The sequence below is a fragment of the Seriola lalandi genome, unplaced genomic scaffold, assembly GCF_002814215.2.
Source record: "Seriola lalandi dorsalis isolate HSWRI2012SDOR001 ecotype SW California unplaced genomic scaffold, Sedor1 jcf7180002052086, whole genome shotgun sequence".
Classification (NCBI taxonomy): Eukaryota; Metazoa; Chordata; class Actinopteri; order Carangiformes; family Carangidae; genus Seriola; species Seriola lalandi.
Window position 1 is genome coordinate 681060 of NW_019522639.1, and position 21265 is coordinate 702324.

The 21265-nt window shown below is 40.1% G+C and overlaps 1 protein-coding gene and 2 non-coding genes across 3 annotated transcripts; 2 read left to right on the top strand and 1 right to left on the bottom strand.

The window, feature by feature from the left end:
• The first annotated feature begins 1999 nt into the window (after window positions 1–1999).
• On the top strand, window positions 2000–20970 carry spag17 (sperm associated antigen 17). The gene is made up of 48 exons (XM_023399619.2): window positions 2000–2114; window positions 2319–2459; window positions 2797–2856; window positions 3616–3744; window positions 3918–4086; window positions 4341–4553; window positions 4742–4911; window positions 5111–5257; window positions 6095–6170; window positions 6310–6428; window positions 6731–6931; window positions 7811–7915; window positions 8043–8193; window positions 8424–8636; window positions 8808–8845; window positions 8963–9079; window positions 9487–9635; window positions 9828–9937; window positions 10026–10096; window positions 10573–10833; window positions 10964–11078; window positions 11233–11373; window positions 11482–11592; window positions 11846–12000; window positions 12121–12229; window positions 12635–12798; window positions 12988–13102; window positions 13242–13396; window positions 13667–13787; window positions 13906–14369; window positions 14613–14798; window positions 15012–15148; window positions 15461–15591; window positions 15906–16039; window positions 16144–16332; window positions 16556–16669; window positions 16847–16895; window positions 17040–17130; window positions 17265–17315; window positions 17771–17864; window positions 18044–18155; window positions 18376–18415; window positions 18601–18665; window positions 19102–19238; window positions 19723–19901; window positions 20052–20112; window positions 20312–20459; window positions 20827–20970. The coding sequence occupies exons 3-48, from the start codon at window positions 2845–2847 to the stop codon at window positions 20952–20954; spliced, it is 6147 nt and encodes a 2048-aa protein (XP_023255387.1). The 5' UTR covers window positions 2000–2114; window positions 2319–2459; window positions 2797–2844; the 3' UTR covers window positions 20955–20970.
• On the bottom strand, window positions 5589–5661 carry trnar-ccu (transfer RNA arginine (anticodon CCU)). The gene has a single exon. It is a non-coding gene; the product is annotated as a tRNA-Arg (tRNA).
• trnag-gcc (transfer RNA glycine (anticodon GCC)) lies at window positions 7103–7173 on the top strand. The gene has a single exon. It is a non-coding gene; the product is annotated as a tRNA-Gly (tRNA).
• Window positions 20971–21265: the final 295 nt, after the last annotated feature.

A 21265-nucleotide genomic window follows, 5' to 3' on the forward strand; every position in this document is an offset into this window, starting at 1 on the left:
GTTTATTCTTTTTTAATAACATGTTGAATTCAGCAATTATGAAAACAGCTGACAAAAAGGATAACTATTCTGTGGAAGCCTTCAGTTTTTCACCCTGTTTTTGAAATGTGAAATTATATGACAAATTGAATACAAACAGGAAACAAAAAAGAACATGTATATTTTATTTTATTTACAATTTATTAAAAAAAAATAGCAACTATGCAAGGCCTATTTTACTATTTTACTTGAAACAGCCAATGAGATTGTCTGTTCTATTTAAAAATCTGAACTGTAATTGTAAGCCTAATAAGAAAATTATCATTATTAAGAATTGCTGTTGCTCATTTAATTGTTGCCTGAGAGTGTGTAGGAGTGGTGGAGTGGCCATGAACCCTTTATCACTTCACTCTTCATTATCATTAATTTAATACACTATCTTTATATTTATTCCACTTCAGTATTCACCTGACTAATATTCAGAAGCTCCCTTTCTTTAAATAAAACCTGGCCAAGGTTAAATCCTCTTTGCTGTATTGTCTGCATTGTGGTTTAAAATAGATCTGTATTCTACTCTTTATTCATGTGGTATAATGAATTAGAATTGAACTTTTCTTATTTGTATTGCTCTAATTTAACCTTTTTCTTGTTACTTGGCTCATCTGGTGGAAAATTGTTTCATCAGTCATTATACAGCTGGCATGACACCAAAGTCTATGTGTTCCAGATTCCCATCCTTGGGAAGCTTTGGGTCATTTTTCAGGGGTTATGGCACTGAAAACAAACCAGATGTCTTTCATAATTTCAGTCACAGTTTTGTGGCTTTATTCAATGACATGACCAAGAGGAATTATTGCTCATAACTGCTGCCATTAAAGTTAGTTTTTAATTTTTAGATACCAGATGGTGCTAACTGTCAGGTTACTTTCTTATGGAATGGCTGCATTGTCTTCTATTATAATTACAGACAATATACTATATATATAATAGGGAAATAGTATAAACTATTACCATAATTTGGGGATTAAAGCTTTGACCTCGGAGGTTTTGAGTCCCCCAGCCCAGGGGATCCTACTGCCATCTGGTGGAGAAAAGGAATGAAAACAACATTTGACTGAACGTCACCTACAAAAAATGATTTCCATCTAAACAAAAAATATTTAGTGGTTGATACTAGTTGGTAAGACTGTACTAATACTTAATATGTTATGATAATATGATATTTACGTGCAGGTGTTCTCTTTTTATTGCATGTCAAACATTGAAACCGAAATGTGTGGTTAGTCCTGCTTTTGTTTTGAAAGTTTACAGGAAGAGTCACTTTGTTGTACTTGACTATAGTGTTCTTGCAGTTGCTAGGGGCAACACAAGCAGCTGGCGACGCTGTCAGGAAAAGTTGGAATTAATTTGTAGTTTTTAACTAATTATATTTTTGCTTTGATAACTGAAAGACTGTTTTTGCGGGCTGTGTTCTTTTTGATGTATGTGAGTAGAAATGCCTCCAAAAGCAGCTAAAAAGGGCTCAGCAAAGAAGACTAACGCAGCTGGAGCCGCAGTTGTCAACAAGAACTGGGAGACTGGTCTCACTAAAGCACAGTTTGAAGAGGTTTATTATCTCACTGAACTCTTTCTTTGCTTTAACCTATCATGTGCTCAAACATTTCTTTATTATCACACAAAGTGAAACTAAGATAGCTCTTGTAGAGTTCTTATTAAAAGGACTACACATGGTACGTTGTCAGTGTTGCTAGCAGGTTGCTAGCCACAATCTCTGTTATAATGTTACCTGCGTTTTTACCTAGCGATTTCAGGAAGAAGAAATATAGGACTCAGAAATTATGTGTTATCTTCAAAACTGTTCCTTGAGACAACTTCAGTGACATTTATTAGGTCACTGAATAATTTGGTGGAAACTGCGCTAAACATACTTCCTACGACATTTGCACAGCACAAGCGTAAAAAGATAGCAACGCTAAAGATTTGAGCTTTTATTTTGAAGGTGAGATGTCAAACCCGGATGTTTAGGTTATGTGTTGTTTTTGAGGTTATTTTCAGGCACTTCTGTCGAGCAAAACTTTGTTTAGTAGTCCTGCTAGTGCCGCTTTCGCACGCTCCAGCATTATGACAGTGTTTCTGTGAGTAACGTTTAGCTTCCTTCTGTTAGTAGCCATGTGATGTACGCTGTCCTTGAAATGTTTGTTTTGTCAGCGTAAATCCACCTGTTGATTAACTGTAAGACAAATAGACAGAAGTGAAACCATGTCACCTCTAGCTGTTGACTTCGATGGTATGCGTGTATTTTCTTATGTTGTGTCGTATTGTCCTGACGCCTTTTCCAGGACTCTTGGCAGGCCTGTGTGTCTTTGGTGGTTGGGAAAAGTCAAGAAGATGAGGAGCTGGTCCAGGCTCTGGTTTTGGCCGTGCAGCAACCTCAACGCAAACTTTTCGGCCTGTTGACCTGGGACAGCACCCTTAGAAAGGTACTCTATGTTTAATATGTAAGAAATAGTTTTTTATTAATAGCGTCTCCTATGTTACTGCAGAGCTGTTTTTGTTTTTTATATTTTTCCTCCCCCTGGGCAAATGCAGTGATTAGTTCAAAGTTACGCGATTACATGTTTCTATTAAATCTCAGCTTTAATAAAACAATTTGCATCTGCATTTGTTTGCACTTCTCACTGTACTAACCACAACATGATTGGCTAATGAAATTGAAACTCTGAGTATTATTTCATCATCAACTGATCTACCTAATCCAAAAAATTTAACTCTAATACCTTGTATTTCATTAGTTCAAAACTTTCTCTTTTGTTACAGATCCATGAATTGGGGAATCCCAAAGCAAAAAAACCTGATGATGTCCCCATGTTCTATGAGGTAGGCTTGGGATGTCTAAGAGGAGTAAATTCATATAATATAGTAGAGAAATTATATTTTAATACGTTGTACGCTAGTGTACTGCTGTCTGAAAAGAAACTGAAAAAAAGTGTGTATGCCATGGGTCTCAAACTCGCGGCCCGCGGGCCAATTGCGGCCTGCGGGACGTTATTTTGTGGCCCCCTACTTGACATCAAAGTTTAGTGTTAGTGCGGCCCGCGCGTTTTTCTCAAACGCACCTTTTTGCCGAGTTGTTGGGCGAGCCGCGCTTGCCCTGGGCTTTTATTTTTCACTTATGGGCTACCATAGCGCAGGCTCATGACAGCTTTCGGTGTCGCGTTTGATGTCAAGTTATGGTGCGTTCCCGTTAAGTTGGAACTTGTAAATTGGAACGACTCGGATTTCAGACTTCCAGTTGAAATGTCCAACTCGGAGCTCAGAAAGTCCGACTTCCGAGCACAACTTGAACGCACCATAATGTCCAGCGCAAATTAGCGACGGTTGAAACTTGGTTGAAACGTGAAGAACTGTTAATAATAAAGATTGAGAAGATTGGATCTGTTGTACTTTTTTTTTTTTGAATACTTGCGGCCCAGCCTCACCCAGACTCTACTTCCAGCGGCCCCCATCTAAGTTGAGTTTGAGACCCCTGGTGTATGCTCTTTAGGTTTGTGTGTGCACATCCTGTATGTGTGCATGTTTGTGTTTGTGTGTTGGCATTGCTCTTTTGTGTTTGTGTCTTATTTTTTGTATGTGTAGGTTATGGAGCCTGCTAAGGTGCTGCTGGATGCAGGAGAGGAGATTCCCTGTGACCTGATGTCAAAAATATTGAAGTTCCAGCTGCTTCAGATCAAAGCCAATGATCAGCAGAGGAGGGAATCCGAGCAGGTGACTGTTTCCTCATATATGTGATTCTAGGTGTAAATAATTTAGTAATAGTCTTGAAATGGCTTTGAAGAATTAGTTGGCAAAAACCTTTTACTCAGTATAGTACAGATTATGATATCATTTGTGTTCAACAGTGAAAGAGTTCATTTCATTTTTGTCCACTTCTGTTTTAGGATGTGGAAAAGAAGGCAAAGGCCGGGACTGTCTCTGCCAGCAAGGACAAAGGAGCAGCCAAGGTTTCTGACAAAAAGGGAAAGAGTCCGCCCTCACCTGAGGGACCTTCCCAGGATAAGAAGACCAAGCTCAAACGCAGGGATGATGTTGAGCCGCCTAAATTCATTGGTAAAACCAATTGTGCAAATAATAGATACAAACACTGTTAATTATCTATAGCAGAGTAATGAAAGACATATTTTATATATTTTTAATGTGTAAAGAATAATGAGAAAATGTATATACAAGAGGTCTTTGGCTACCACTTGCTTTTACAATATGTGTATAGAATTGTAGTGTTTGTGCATTAGAGAGAGGCTGGACATCGACTAATATACTTTTAATACACTTTTGTGTTTGTGTTTCTTTGTGTGTGGGCACAGATGATGAGCCTGATGATGGTCCTCAACACTACATTCTGGTGCTGGGCTTCTACCAGCCCCACCTGATTGTGGCCCTTAATGCCATAGGTGTAAATGTAGCTAATGTCATCGAATTGTGTTCAGAGCACAAACAAACTAGTGAAGTGCAGCAGGAACAACACACCTCTGAGGACAATGAGCTTAGCCAGAGAACATCTCCAGTTTTGGATGCAGGTAAATTGCCTTGAGTATTCTCTGTCTTTACAAATTTAATGCGGTATAATGCACAATAGCTTTTACATGGTTTCAAACTTATCAATTTACTTTATCTAAAGAATAACATCCTTTACTTTACTACATGTATGTCAGTTCATATGGCATTACTTAACATTTGCTGAATAAATTCAATCGACAAATCACAGACAGTGTGGAGCAGGCTGTACGGGCCACGAGGTTGGATCTGTTCTGGTCAGGTCTGAGACCAGTTTTGGACAGCATGCCACTGGACTCCAACCTCCACAATGTGGCTCAGCTCAGCTACACTGTCCCAGATCTCTTACCTTCCTTCCACCCACAGGACCCTGGGGCTTTGGTGAGATATGTATTTCATAGATGTGTTCTCAATGTTTTTTTTCTTGTATAAAATACTGAATATTGTCATTTTTTCTGCATTTTGTATGTTTTGTCTCACTTTTTGCTATTCAGTCAGTTTGACATTGCCGTTGATTTGATTTTCATTTTTCATTTTTCATTTTTTTCCTTATCTGTGTGTGGGTTTACTGACTGTCTAGCTGCAGTTGGGAAGCCGAATCTTTGAGGGTGTTGCCAGTCTCATCTATGACTGTTTGGACTGGCGCAGGCAGCATCAGCACTACCTAGACAACATCAAACTCTTCAGTGTACCCACTGTTGTTGGGTTGGATTCTCAGCCCAAAGAGGTACACATATACACACATGCATGTCAGTCAGCATAGCTTCATGACAGGGCTGCAACTACTGATTATTTTCATTATTAATTTTAAGATTATTTTCTCGGTTGATAAACTAATTTTTTAGTCTGTAAAATAAAATTAAAATGTTATGTTGTATGTCAGGTTATACAGTCCCTCAGCCAAAGTGATATTTTCAAACGTCTAACTAGTCTAAATAGTCTAAAACTCAAAGACATTCAGGTTCTTTGGTAAAACTTTGACATAGCAGAGGATGGTTTCGATCCATCGACCTCTGGGTTATGGGCCCAGCACGCTTCCGCTGCGCCACTCTGCTACACATCCCAGATGGGACTCGAACTCACAATCCCTGGCTTAGGAGGCCAGTGCCTTATCCATTAGGCCACTGGGGCACTGTACATAAGGCAGTGTTCAGTGGTCGTAGACTCAAGGTGATCAAGCACAAACAAATTTTCAGTGAAAATGAAATGCAGTAATTACCATTCCATCTGAAATCGTTTTTTTTTTCAGTCAGCCCTATATGAAAGTGTGTAAGTGTGAAATACAGCTACTTGTACAAACCATTCCTGGGCTACATATCATATTCTCCAAGTTCACTGCTGTAGCAAAAGCTGCTGAATACATGTGGACCTAGCAGCTTTGTCCAGCGTGGCCATCATAGTGATTACAATACAGTACCATCAGCTGTCCTACAACATATGCTGAGACCAAATAATATTTATAACCTGCCCAGTGAGCCGTCATCAGTCAGCTGGATACTAGGTGCATAGTTTTAATATTTCAAAACTTTGTACTTTGTGTGTTCTTATGAGTTTTTCTTTCCAGGTTGCGCCGACCCCTCTCCCCATGACTCCACGCTCCAAGAAGAAGTCAGTGCGGGAGGAAAGTCCCCCAGACCATGGTAAAACCTGTCTCTTCCCTTTCCTCTCCTCCTCATGTGTTTTTGGCATATACTTGTGAGTGTGTGTTTGAATTAAAAACTCAGAGTAGGATAACAATCTAACCTTCTTTCTTTTTTATCCTCTCTTCTTAATGGACAGAGACAGAGCTGCCTCCTCTTTCTACAGATGTGGACATGCGTTACTATGACAACCTACTGAACCTGGTTCCACCTGAAGCTTGCTCGGTGCCCCTTATCTTGCACTGTATGCTAGAGCAGGTCTGTTTGTGCATGTACATGTGTGTGTGTGTCTGTTGTCAGTGTGAATGATAAGTGTGTGGTCAGAGAAAGACTTAGACTTATAAGGTTTAAAATTTTCCCTCATTACTTGTATGAGAGGTCAGTGTTTCTGTGGCTGATATAATTGTGGACTAAATACATTGATTTAAATAGCATCTCCTCAGACATTATGTTAAAGAAGGGAATGGAATTTTCTTCTCTGTTGCAGCCTATTACAATCCTGAATAGTGTATTGGTGGTTTAACCCAATTTTTCCCATATCTGTGTATTTGTTTCTCTAGGTGGTGATTTCCACAGAACAGTCTGTCTCCACACAGTCCCATGTGGCTGAGAAGCCCAAACCTCATGATGGTCCCTGGTTAGACTGTCGGCTCGTCAGCTACATGCTGCAGAGCTTCCTGCCTCTGGTGCACACAAAAGAAGAGAGAAGCCACATGTTAAATAACTTGCTGACTATAATACAGAATGAGGAAGACAAGAAGGTACAGTGGCCATAACGCCAAACTACATACACACACACACCCTGAGAAATGAATAGTTCTACATATGCTGTGTTTAAACCAACAGGACTGAAAGCCACAAGATAAAAAATGTTTCAGGTTTCATTGTCTCCACGGAAAAACTACAAAAATTCAGTGAATGCTGTACATGCAGCATTGGTGGTTCAGTGGTAGAATTCTCGCCTGCCACGCGGGAGGCCCGGGTTCGATTCCCGGCCAATGCAGTACACTCATTTTAGGCAGGAGGAGCCTGCGGATCACTGACAAGAAACAAGTGGCTTGTGTTTCAGGGGGTAGGGCCTGTCGTAAGCACGAGGGCCATGCCAGCTAACCCCCACCATTCCTCCGTCACGCAAGGAGGGCCGTCATTTCAGCATACGCGGAGAAGGGGGGCAGAGATGTGAAATGTGAGGGGGGAGAAGGACACACTGCTCTTGTAGAGCAGAAGGAAAGCGTAGGAGGAAAACATTCATTTGCTGTTTTTGACAACAGTACAGACAACATAAGTCCAGCAGATGGTGCTTTAATCTCATGCACAGTACAATCACACAGTGCTACAAAATGTGGCTTTCTCTGATCTTCTTTACATTGTTCTTACAACATTGAGTGTATAATGACAGAAACTGGATTCACAGGTAAAAGTTACATTGTATATTTTACTTTCTTCAGTTTGTCTACCCAAGAGAGACAATCTGTGGTTTCCAAACCCAGATATGGAATCATGGTGTGTGAGAATTACTTTATCATTGTAAATGTAAACTCAATAAGGATTTCCCCTCTTACTCCTGGTTTTTCAGATGCACTCTGCACAGAATGAAATAATTTGCTAATTTGTTTCAGTTTTATTCCGTTTTGTCTTAGAGGCTAGTAGAGAAGTTTGAAGCAGAGGAGACTCAGAAGAAGTCGCAGCACCCTTTGGTTATCAGACACCACAATGAAAGGGCACTGCGCTTGAGGGACATCAGTGTAAGTACTTTTTTATTTTTTTACAATTGTGTAAATTTGATTGACATAGTTAGTAGATAGTTTTTCATCTTTGGTCCAGAAAAGTATTTATATATTGTGTGTTTGTGTGCACATGACTTACTTATAGGCTGTTCAGGGTTTTGATCCAGCAGAGGTGGAGTTGTCCATGATGAAGCTGTCTCCAGTGTGGGAGCTAATCCATTCTGCAGCTCATCCGAGAAAGAGCTACACCTGCTGGATGGCAGTCAAACAGCAGCTGCAACACTACTGCACAGATGGTCAGGGTCAGAAACTGTGAGAGGCACCCACCTCAATACAGTATACCCATTGCTGATGATTATTAATTTGTAGCTGTGTTCCTTAGTTTTTGGAAGCACAATGTAATATTTTTCGACTGTATTAATCCAACGAATTACATACATGAAGATGTTAGTCAGTTTCAGTTTCTTGGAAAAAGCTCTTGATTGGTCACATTGCAATGAGGTTATAATTTGATGATATCCTGCAGATGCTGTGTCATGGCCTGAGGTGGAGCGTCTGTTTCATCAGAGTGTGTTTGAGACTATGCCACTGACCAGGCTGGACCAAAAGGGTGTACTACTGAATACTGCAGGACCACAGGGATCACTGGGACAAGCACAGCAGCAGACAGCCACAATAATCCCCTGGGACGACCCACTATCCTACGCTAAACAGCAGCTTCATGACCTACGGACAAAAGGCCTGTTACCTTTGTTGGTTAACTCAGTTATAGTGATTTTGTAATGTTGTACAAACTGTACATTACAAGGTACAACTGACTTAAGAAACCTGATTGCCATAATATCTCTCAGCTGTATGTGTGACACTTTTCAACTTTATTGCCATGCTTCATCATTTATTTCTACTATAGGTCCTACATTTCTTACTGAGGACCCTGGTAACACAGAGGTATTATTTATATATTCTTATTAATGCAGCTTCTTACATTTTTGAAAGCTTTAATAAAAAAATGTGCATTTGCTCTGATTTTCCTCCCGAAAATGTTGCATGTTGTTTTTGCTCCAGCAGTTCAGTGGGAGAGTGTGTAACCATCTGGACCTATCTGACATTCAGAGTTGTAGGCTGAGATCTCTGTTTGACTGGTATTATGCTGAACACCACGATGCTTCCATCTTCCCACAGGTGATCTTCCTTACCTTGTCTTTGTCAGCATGAGGAAGCAGTTGTACCTGCCATTCGTGTTGCCTACCCTATTTGTGTTGCTAAATATGCAAATTGTGTTACCTAGTCGAATCTAATTAAAATGCATCAGATGAGACATATGGCAGTTACTTGATGTTAAACACTAAGTTCTCTTTGGTCTTTAATGTGAAATGCTGCAGGAACAGTTAAGTTAAGTACAGGACTTAATTATAGAAGAAAAAACACACACTTAAGGTTATACACAGCAGTGGCAACTTTTGTGTTTGAAGTCAGAAAATTTGACTTATTTTAGCTAAAAAACATTATTATTTGGACTCAAACCTTTTTTACATTTTTACAATTTTACTTGTATTCAGATTTTCCTTTTTTACATTTTTTATGCATAGGTCCTCCATTTAGCCTCAGAAGAATATCGCTGCTTGGACACCTTCAGAGGAAGCTGCATCCTCTATATTTTTTGCCACAATCCCAGGAGTCCCCAACGCCAGAGCAAGGAGTTCTGGGATGTAGCCCTTCACACTGATGTCAAGTTCAGGTCAGAATGCAAGTTCTCACTGTCAGGGGTTTTGTTCTCACAGGACATCAATAGTACTGTGTTTCTTTTTTTTTGTGAGAATGCAGAACAACAAACAGACTCTTCAGTCAGTATCTTGACCTCTATAGCTTGACTAGTGGAAGATTGCCTATGTGGAGTGTTACAAACTTTAAAACACTGTTGTTTTGATAGGAAGTATCTGGAGCATGTTGCCGATATGATTGTAGATTGGACAAGAGAGGAGGAATTAAAGAGAGAGGCAATGCAACTCAGAAATCTCAGCTGTGCTAAGTCTCCAAAAGGTACTGTAGCTTTCAACATAAGACTATGGCATTAAGACTGCACTTACCACCATACAAATATAATGTTTGTAATGTCTTCCTGAACTAGATGAAAAAACTACAGATTCTGCAGTGGGGAAGGACACTTTGGAGCCGGTCATCAGGAACGACTCCCTTAAGGTCAGCGCTATCTAACGCATGAATGCCTGCTCATGAGGAAGCTGTGATCATGTTTTTACTGCCAAACTAGACCACTTATCACATTAAAGTAGGATTTAAAGATTTGGTTTCCTTCCCTTGTTTGCCTCCTTTAATGATCACAGATGCTTGAAATATTGGATTTTTTTTAGACATGTTAACATCTACGGTTCAGTAGTCAAAAGTCTTGGAAATATGAAATATGAAAATGAAATGACTAAAATATGGTCAGTGCACCAGATTGACCCAATTCAAAATCAGCCTTAACATCATTGCATTTATGCAGACTATCTCAAGAGTCATTATTTTCTCTCTGGACATATTTAGATTATTTATTATCTACCAAAAATAGAACAGGGGCAGACTGATCTCTCCCAAAGTCTCTAAAACTTAATCACTACTTTGTGGTCCCTGACAGTCTGACTGCAGTTTGTTTTACTATGTGCATGATGTTACAGGCGTGGAAGTTGGAGCAGGAGCAGCTAAAGGAGGAAGAGATGGCCAAGAAATCAAAGAAGGAGAATGCCCCAAAAGGCAAGCAGCCGAAGGAGGAGGCTAAGTCAACGGACAGTAAAGAAAGTAAAACTTTGTCTGGTGGCAAAAAGAGCAGAGCAGAGACAAGAGGCAACTCAGCCAAGACTCCCAGGGAGTCCATGCCTATCACAGTAGCCCATGTGGAGGAAAACAAAGACCTGTATCAGACAGAGGAGGACTTTAATGTGAGTACACACACAGAAAACAGTTGAGTTTATGTTTGCAATAGAAAAAAAACAGCAGGATATATCAATCATGTCTACTTACAAGTAATACATTACTATGTGCGTATGGCTGTTCATGTGTGATGTGTAGGGTTTCACCGGCTACACAATGGATGGGAAGTTGATCCACGTGTCAGGTCGTCTCCAGTACCTTTTCCCTTCAGACGGAGGACACATCACTGTGGAGAATGTCAGCTATGTTGAAGGTATAGAGACAAAGCTGAGGTTGTCGAGGATGCAAATTTGTCAGGTGCCTTCAAAAGCAGCCCAGTTATTCTTCACTGAAACCTAGCGGTGTTGACAGGTGCTTTGGTTGATTTTGCACATGTATACTTGCATTTTGTGCTGTTTTCAATCCAGGTTCCAGCCTAATGAAACTGGCTGTGAAAAAGGATGGACATCATTTCTACACACACATCAACCAAGTTGTTATTGATCCAGCAAAGCCTCCCCCTCAGCCCCACGGCAAAGAAACCAATGACAAAAAGGAAGACTGTAAAGGTAAAGATGCGGGACATAATACAGGCATTAACAGCAATATTAATGGTATTTAATGGATAATACTGATGAGCTGAACTAAGATGACCCGTGAGTCTCTATCCTTTCCAGTGTCGGAGCCTGTGGAGAAGAAAAGAGTGAAGCAGGGCTCCCTGTCAGCAGTGCTAAACAATGGAATTCACCTTTCATACAGTTTCTATGGTCCCACAGGAGAATATATAGGTATTACACTCTACAATTTTAAGCCTTTTGTGAAGTTTTAATCTGTATTTAAGTATTTCAGTCTTTAGTTAAAGTTGAAAGCAGTTTGACTATGCTGATAAATTGCTAATTCTGAAGCTATAATTGCTAATGCTAATATGCTAATAAGTTCAGTGTTCCAGGTATTCTTATTATTATGTTTGAAGTGGACAAGGTTGAATGTTCTTCACAGCGCAGGTAGTGTTAACATTGTTTCTGTTTGGGGATGTTCTAGTGAGTCCTCAGAAAGCAGAAGAGGGTATCACAGAGGCCTCCACCCTTGTCCCCATTCCTCTCTCCTCCTCCACCCAGCGCTCTAAAGCAGACCTGGATTCACTTCCCTCCAATACACACACCCCATCCAGCCAGAACAGACCTCAAGAGTTGCAGGTTACACACACACACACACACACACACACACACACACAGAAAACCTTAACCATGAAAATAATATTGTTATTATCATACTACGGTATGAAATTGTATAACCTATCATGTTTTTGTCTATAGTCTAAGGTGTGTGAAGGCCAGCCAACAATGACAGCAAGTCCATTCAACAGTCTCAACCTGTCTGTTCCTAATGGCCTGCTGCTGCAGTTTCTGAGAGAGGATACTCAAGGTCAGTGTTACACTTCATTGGGGATGTAAAGTATATAGACATGCATACACAGGTGTGCGTGTGCAAAGCAACATAACTCTGTATAAACTGTTACATTTCCCCTAGACACTCATCTGTACATGTCATGAAAATTAAATGATAAATCAAAAGGGGTGTATTCTGTATAATAAATTTGAATCCTCCCACGCTTAAATTTACCTGCTCATACACATTGGCAGAAGAGGATTTTAGCCACTTTGCTTGATGTCTATAAATGAGTCTAGCTGGAAACAGGAAGAAGTTTGTGTTGAATGAATGTGTCCTCTTTAAAATTTCAGCATGATATTCCATAACTATTATATTCCCATTTATGACTCTATACATATATTCATTCTCAACTATTTATCACATAATTTATGTGTCCAGGAATGTTCCCCAAGGAGCAGGGTATGCTGGTGAGACAGAGCTTTCCTCTCCATGGTAGGGGGGAGCTGAGGCAGCTTCAGGACCCCGCCCTCTCCAAAGAACTGTCCCGCAATGTCACCAGCCAGGGAACTGTGATCCGTTACATGAGAGACGGGTCCACTGAGGTACACATACATACACACACACACACTCATATAGAGCTACACATACTAACAAATGTACAACTGATTAAGGTTAGGTCATACAAGCAGATTTGTAACATCAAGAATTCCTACATAAAATGGTGAGAACCCCCTATGACAGTGTATCCACACAGCCACACAAAGCATTAGCTTTGTCTGTGTATACTGTAGGTGCTGTTTGCAGATGGCTCAGTCAGTTTCAGCCAAGATGGTGGTCCAGTGTGGGTGCCTGACTCTGAGGTTGAGGAGGAAAACATTCCCGACGAAGCTGAGGACAACAAGAAAGGTCAGACTGCAATACTACCAAATCTAAAACATTGCTCTCCACCATGTTGTTTGATGCTGTCCCTTGCTGTGAGGTTAATTAAGTATCACTTTCAATGGCAAACAGTGTCATATGATCTTTGTATCCTGTGTCTGTGCAGAACAGAGCTCAGAGGAGGAGGTTGATGCTCGGAGAGGGTGTTGGTTAACTACGACTCCCTCTGGAGAACGCATCTGCACTGTGGGAACTACACACAAACACATACCCACTGCCCCTCTTAATGCCTTCAAGGCTACAGACCCCATCACCCGTCAGGTAAGAGTGCAGTATTACTCCTGATGTCACAAAGCTTAACAGTTGTCTCTATAGTGGTATTTTTCAGGGTATTAATATCAATTTATATATAATAATATATATATATACGGTATATATAATACATTTTTATGTTGAAAACTCACAATTAACATACTTTGCTACTTCAAAATGTCAATATTTTGACATTCTCTAAGATACAGGTCCCATTCTGAAATCACCTAATGCTTTTTATTGCTGACTTCTCTATCTTGGCATGTGTTGTTGTGTCAGGTGATGCTGAGAAGGGAGGATCTGGTGGTTTCTGTCCAGAACCCAGATGGATCTCTGAGTGTGGAGCATGCAGATGGAACCAGGATTACCAGTCTCTACCAAGACAGACCACCAAACACAGGTGACCAGCAGACACTGCATAAACACAGTCGTCAACACTACATAAGCACACAGCAACCGGACAATCAAAACATCAAAACTGCGCTCACCAATTTTTCCTGTGTCTGCTACCTTTCCAGGGGAGCAGCCTGAGAGTGTGACTCTTAAAGCCACTTCTGAATGTGTATGTGGCTGCATTGAATGTGTGTGTGTCACACGCTGCGCAGACAGCATCAATGACAACAATCATACCCAAGATACTCGTGACATTGGAGAAGAGGGTTGCAGGGACGATGCAGGGAAAGCATCTGACAAGGAGTGTGAGTTGAGTGAGTGTGAGCATGTGTTCGGTGAAAAGGATTGTGCTGAGAATACATTGTATAAGAATGTTGAGGAGAGTGTGTTTGCAGAAGAGACTGTGGCTGAGAATGGTATGACGAGCACATGTGAAAGTGATAAAGGGAGTGTGTCAAACAAAGAGCGAGTGGTGTTGGTGGAGAAGAAGGGCTGCGCCACAGTGGTGATGTATCCAGAACGCCATATGGCTCACGTCTTTTTGGCTGATGGAACTGTCATCACTGGGAACAACCAAGGAGCCTATGAGGTGGGTGGTTTATGCCAAATGTGTTTTTTTAAAGAAAAGTTGGACTATCTTAATCGAAAGGGATGCTCTTAGCCTATTTATACCAGTGCTGTCTACCATGGTGTCAGTCTTGATATGACCAGCAGATGGCCTAAATTAAAACAGAATGTTTGTTGATAGACTTTCTTACGCAGAATCATATGTTAAAAACACATTTGCACATTTGTCTGTTTACCTGTTTGTGTGTATGCTTGTGCATCCAAGGTGTTCCCATTGAATGTGGGGCTCCTGCACATTCAAAGTGATGGGAAGTGTGTGTACTCGTCTGATCCACTTGTGACCCCAAGTCCAAAAGGTGGCACTCCCACAAACCAACCAGGAAGCTACATCTTGAGTCACACAGACAAAGTTGCCTGTGATGTTATAGACCCCGATGGGAACCACTTTCAGGTCAGTTACTAGTTTTATAAGAGGATGGGTCATTGCCATGATACTAATGTTTGAAACTGGCTAACATTGGGGGACAGTGAGAGTTTATATCTAAGAAACAGACCTTCATAATCTCAGAGTCTCAGGGAAACATCTCTTCTGGAAAAATAAAGGAATAACTTAACAAATAAACAAACAGAACTGACATTTACTAACTGTGTTTCTGTCTTATAGGTGATGGAGGACGGGCAGGTATCAGTGCTGAACTTCAGTCCTGCTTCAAGCACAATGAAACATGATGAGGAAGAGCCAGAAGAGGAGGACAGAGAAGTGACCAGGCTTCATGTAAAACACAGAGAACATTGTCCCAGGTGGGCTTCCATACATACAGTATGTACAGTAAATTACTTGATATTTCCACCCCAATGAAGCTTTTTCACTTCATAAAAAGTTTCTGAATGGTCCGCTACTGTAATAACGACCATTCTGAGGGCATATATTCATTCTACTATTCAACTTCAATACTGAAAAAGAAAGTCCACAACTAACTGATGACTGCAAATTATCCAAATAGTTAAATCCCTCAATATTAGTACTAGCATGACAGTTCTTAACAGTAACATTATACTACTTCTGTGGATGTCAGTGTTACTGAAAGTTTGAAAAGATATCTCATCTTCCAGGCTGTTTCTGGTACACGAGGATGGCTCAGGTACTGAACTGCTGAGCTCTCAAACTGTAGAGGAGCTGCTCTACCAGGCGTACTCTGACCCTACCATAGCACTGCTGAAGGAACCCCTGCCAGACACACAAGGTGCACTGTTCAATATCATTTAAATTAAGAGACATAATATGATAAAATGTTTAGTCTTATTGAACCTTATTGAATCTGAAATTACATTTCAGAGGGGATAATTCAGTAAGAATTGTTTTATTGTGTTGTATAGCCATGTTTTAGTTAAAAGCGTAATATTCTTTCAGATAGTTGTTAATTTGTTAATTATCTGAGTGAAATTGAGTGCTCTTTACCTATTATGTTATCCCATGAAAGAGGAAGAGAGAAATATTCTGTCTCCAGAAAATAATGTGTTAAGTTTGCAGGTGTGTTTGTGCTCGTGACCATTCCAGATGAATTTGGCATTACCATCCTAAAGCCCAGTCACCAGAGTGTGTGGTCCCAGTGGATGCTAGGGAAACAGAACCCTGATATTACCCCTCCCAACCTCAGAAACCGCAGCTGGCATGACTTCCCCTCTGTAGAGGTACTGGCACACATAAATATATTGTACATGCACACATAGGCCAACAACACACTCAGGGCCAGTCACTGACACTTCTCTCCATTTTGTCGCTCTCTCTGTTTCAGAAGAAGAGCCCGGGTCCTCAATTTGGTACCAACATGGGACGAGGTTTGACTCTGAGAGAGAAGTCTGGTGGTTGTGAAGAACAGCACCAACCTGTCAGGACCTGCCCTAAAGTCCTCGAGATGAGGGAACTGTACCAGCACCGACCATTCACCAGGCTGCTCAAAAATAATATAGACACACGGCTGAAGGTGAAACTTACCCATCATCCCTTATCTGACAAATGGTCATGTGATACTTTACCCTAAAAAAATTAGGTTAGAATGATGCTTAAGCACTTGGTTTAAAGTGAAGCGGGTTACAGAAAATACCAGGCACCTGAAAATAATCTGACTTTTGTTACTTTCAATTGTGACTTTTATAGACAGTTTTTACAAAATTCTGACAAATGTTGAAATGTGGCTTTGACTGTAGGAATACATAGAGAGTTTGATGGAGAGGGAGCAGCGATCAGAGGAGATGAAGGTTAAAGACCCTCGCACTGAGGAAGAGAGTGCCCAAGCCAGTGATCTGCTCAATTTGGTCCTGGTCAGCAAAAACACACACACACACACACACACACACACACACACACACACACACACACACACACACACACACACACACACACACACACACACACACACACACACACACACACACACTCACACACACAGACACACAAATGTGCACTCGTAGTAAAATAATGAATCATGTATTTTATAGTCTTTCGCAGAGGAAGAGGATGCAGATCACATCTTTGACAAGACCTCAGGTGAGTGACTGCTTCTTGCAATGTTTTGGTTCTGTGTGAAGATTTGTCCTTCTCTGGTTTTACCTGATCAGTTTTAACTAATTAATCACACCTACTGTACATTATATGAAAAATTGTCACATTTTCCTCTGTGTGTTTCCACAGTGGACATAGGCAGTTTGTACAGCCGAGGTGTTGGAGCCCAAGTTGAGCAGTCAGATGTTTCAGAAGTAACAGCAACTGTAGCTAGTGACAGGTAAGAGATATTAAAATGCAAAACATGAATAGATAATGTAACATTCTCTACAATGACAGTTACATATATATATATATTTAAAAGGTTTTTTTTAAACTGTATTAATATCCTTTAAACCCCCCTCTTCTATCCAGCATCACTATTGGAAAAGAGTCAAAATGGACAGTAAAACGCGCACAATACAGGTAAATATAAAGGTACAGGTACATGAGAATTAACCATTACCTTGACATTCAGTAACTGTATCAAGTTAAAAAAAAACACTGATTCTGGTAAAGTTTCACATCAACATTCACTGAGGCGCTTTAATGCACTGAAATAACATTTGAAATAAGTATTTTATAAAATTGCATTCACAAGAGCATCTTCTTGACATCTGTGGACACACTGATGTGTGTTAACTGTGGAAATAGCTTTTAGCCCCTCATTTTCTGTGAGGCTACTGCTGTAATTCTCCTTTGAATGAAATTATGTGGAACAGAACTACAGCATCTACCACAGCTACTGCAATATTACTAAAGTATGGTTGCACTATAGATATTGGACAAAGGTGTGAAATACTACCACAACAAGTACATTGAATTTGTACTAGGAGCCTTCAACTCATGAGTAATTATCTCTGCACACATGTGTACTTCAGGCTGGAGCTCTGTGAGGAGAAGGCTTGTAGCATGGCTCTAACAAGGAAGAACATTGTTCCTTATTTCCACCCAGAAAATATTCCAATATACCAGGTACTGTATGTGTTCTATTTAATATATATACTTAACTATACTTTCTTAAAGTATTGTGAGTCAGCATTATTATGATAAAACCCATAAGTCCAAACACACATTGATGCAACATTTCTGAATTTATATACAGAAATACACAGCGGACAGTAAGAGACACAGCATCATGCCTTGTTTTTCAGAATCTGCTCCGGCACCAAACACCAGACATGAGGAGACTATCCATGGATCTTCCTCCGATCCCCAGGTCAGACAGTGCTGAGACCTTCCTCAAAGATGCCCCACAAGAGAACAGTAAGTTATTATACTGGCAGTATTTACTAGGAGCTACTAAGGTCAAACTCATTTTTCAGGGTTTCCTGTCGGGAATCTGTACGGGGAAACTGAGGCTGAATTGAACTGAATTTTCTAAAACTGGCAAAACTTGCCACTGGCAAATGCATAGAAGCAATAGTTTTAGATTTGATTAACATGCATAGTGTTTAATATAATGTATTTGTATTTGTCACTGCAGCCCCACGACCTTTAAACCCAACACCCTCTCAGTCAGCAAGGTAATGATGAAAACGATGTTATTAACTGTTTTTTGCTTTTCCTGTGTTTAGGTTTTTCATCTAAGTTTTCACTTAGATGTAGAAGATGACACAACATTTATATTTTTATTACATAAATTGCTTGTCTAATTTATGTTTTCAGTCGTTGTCGTGACACTGCTTAACATCTGATGTTTTCCTCTTAGTCATGCAGCAGGAAGTGACAGGATGCCTGAGATGAGACCTACTAACCCCACACCTCAGACTGCCGGTTTGCCCTTCACCCTTCTCTTTTATTCTATGTTCAAATGAATCCCCCAATCAGTGATTTCAGCAAGTCAGTCTATTCTCAGATTAGCTAAAAACATAGTGTTGTGGAATAGTATAATCAATCAGGAGCTACAGTGAATGTTGCTGGGACATTTTGAGGGCGTAGTCTGAATTCTATTTAAAGCATCGTCAGGCCCGAGGGTACATTAAACTTGTCCCATTTCTTGAAGGCATGGTAAGAAAGACATACAATACTGGTAAAGCCTATTTTTCGGTTCAGTTTAAAGGTGTTGGCCATGATCCCCAAAAATACACTGTATGATTCACAGTGAGATTTCCAGATTATTTCTGGGTTGGATGTCATGCAGGTTAGGTTGATTGAATGCTTTAAACTGCATATGAATTAATGAATATGTTCTTGTGTGCATCCATGTCAGGTGAAATCAGTCTGAGGGGTTCATCGGGGCCTTATAAGTCAGTCCAGGTGGATGTGACAGGGAAGCCTAGGAGGGCTAAAGTCAGACTACCAACCTCCATCCTCAGTTCTAAACCCTGCAGTGTACCAAATCAACAGGTACACACACACAACATTTAGACACATGCAGTTAGAAAAATAAAATATGTGATATATCACTACATGTTAAAGCTTCCTAAACAAAAATCCTATTCTTGTTAATGGATGACCTGGGTTTTAAATTCAAATGATTGCACATTTAATTACATTACACAACTAATAAAGTGAAATGTTTTTTGTTTTTACCAAAGTGTGTGCTGTATCCAGCTGACATTCCTAAGTTTGACTTATCACCTATGAATATTAAAAAGTATCCTAAACTGACATCTAGAGGTGGTGATATGCCACTGTAGAACATGTTGATGAATTAACTACCTTCACTATGTTTCTGTTTTGCAGTCTGTGACCCATTTCCCCCTTAATATCCTGTTATCATGCAATAAAATACCATTTACTGTACATGTGCCTTTGTCACAATCACAGACACACAAATACTGTACACACATGTATTCACACATGTCTCTGTCTGTGTCCCATATTCCAGTTCCTATCAGTGGAAGAGCCAGTGAGGAGGAAGTGTCGTACAATTTCACAGACTTATCCAAATGTTGTAGTGAGGGGCTTCCAGCTCCTCCCGCCCAGCGTGGACTTTGGCACACTGCAGGAGGGCACCTCCTCTGCCATTACTGTGGTGATGAAGAATGTGGGTGTTGACTCCTGCAGGTATGGGTAGATGAAAGGATGAATAGTTAAATACACAGGCCATTCTGGACTTCACATAGGTGCATGCGATTTCTGGGTCACTTTCAAGGCTGAAGGGAACACTTTGACCTGTAAATATTTGTGGTTTATTTTCATCTGTCTCTTTGCCAGGTTCCATGTGAAACAGCCTCCCCCAACTACAGGCCTCCGGGTCATCTACAACCCAGGGCCTGTAAGTGTCTATTTGGAAGTTATGATTCAAATGAATGTTTGGCTTGATATTTGAATTAGCTTTTTTTCCAAATTAACTCATATTTGATGTATAAATACATTTTTAAAGATAAATATATTAACTTAGTGAGTTGTTCAGGTGTAGCGTGCATTGGTAATGACAACAAACTACATATGCTGTGAACTGTCTGTCTGTCTAGGTGGCTGCTGGTTTGCAGGTTGAACTGCAGGTTGAACTGTTTGCCATGTGTGCAGCCCAAGCAGGAGAGGTAGAGCCAAAAAAATACATCTCTCAGGATATTGTCATCCACACGGAAACAGATATCTTCTACCTGCCTGTCACTGCTAATATCCTTTGAACTCCTCAAGAAATGCTTTACTTTGGAAGAAACCTTTGCTTTTCTTTTTAGTAGCAAGTATTTTTATAAGTTTTTGTCCAAGAACTAAATTTCTACTATTCAACCTGCGTGCATTGTTTACTAAATATCTGTGCGCAAATATTTTATGAAATTACATTTTAGCATAAATTTATGTATTCTAGCTCATATCTTGTTTTCAGTTTTTGTCAAATTTTCCTCAGAGGAAGGAAACTGAATTTGTGTTAAATTGAAGATAAAATGAAGTTGTGAAATTTCTACTGATTCAACAAGTGAGTGGTTCAGCCATGTCTGCATATTGAAAACATACAGTGATCTTGGTCCTTAAATAATTTCACCCATCCTTCATGAGAGGTTATATGAAATTTGGCTCAAGGACCACACCAGTGTACACAAAAAGAAAGGCTCCAGAGTACCTGAATTGTCTTCCAGCTTACCGGTTGGCCAGGGAGTCATACACAGATGAACCAATCCCCTCCTGCCCAGTCCGGCAGCAAAAACAGGTCAGTGTCTCAAACCAAAAAATTAAATTTAAATCTCACACCTCTGAGTTCAGTTGCTGTACCATCAGTATAATTGAACCTGTTTTTGTTTGTAAATTTCAGGACATCCTACTGGCACTACTAGTCACCAGGAATACACAAAACCATCATCTTCAATCAGTTGTCACATTATTCAAGTCTTTGTCCAATTATCGCCATACCACATTCCTTTATTTTATTCCTCACAAACCAAATATTTTGATGGATTTTGATATTTTCTTTAAAATAAAACCTT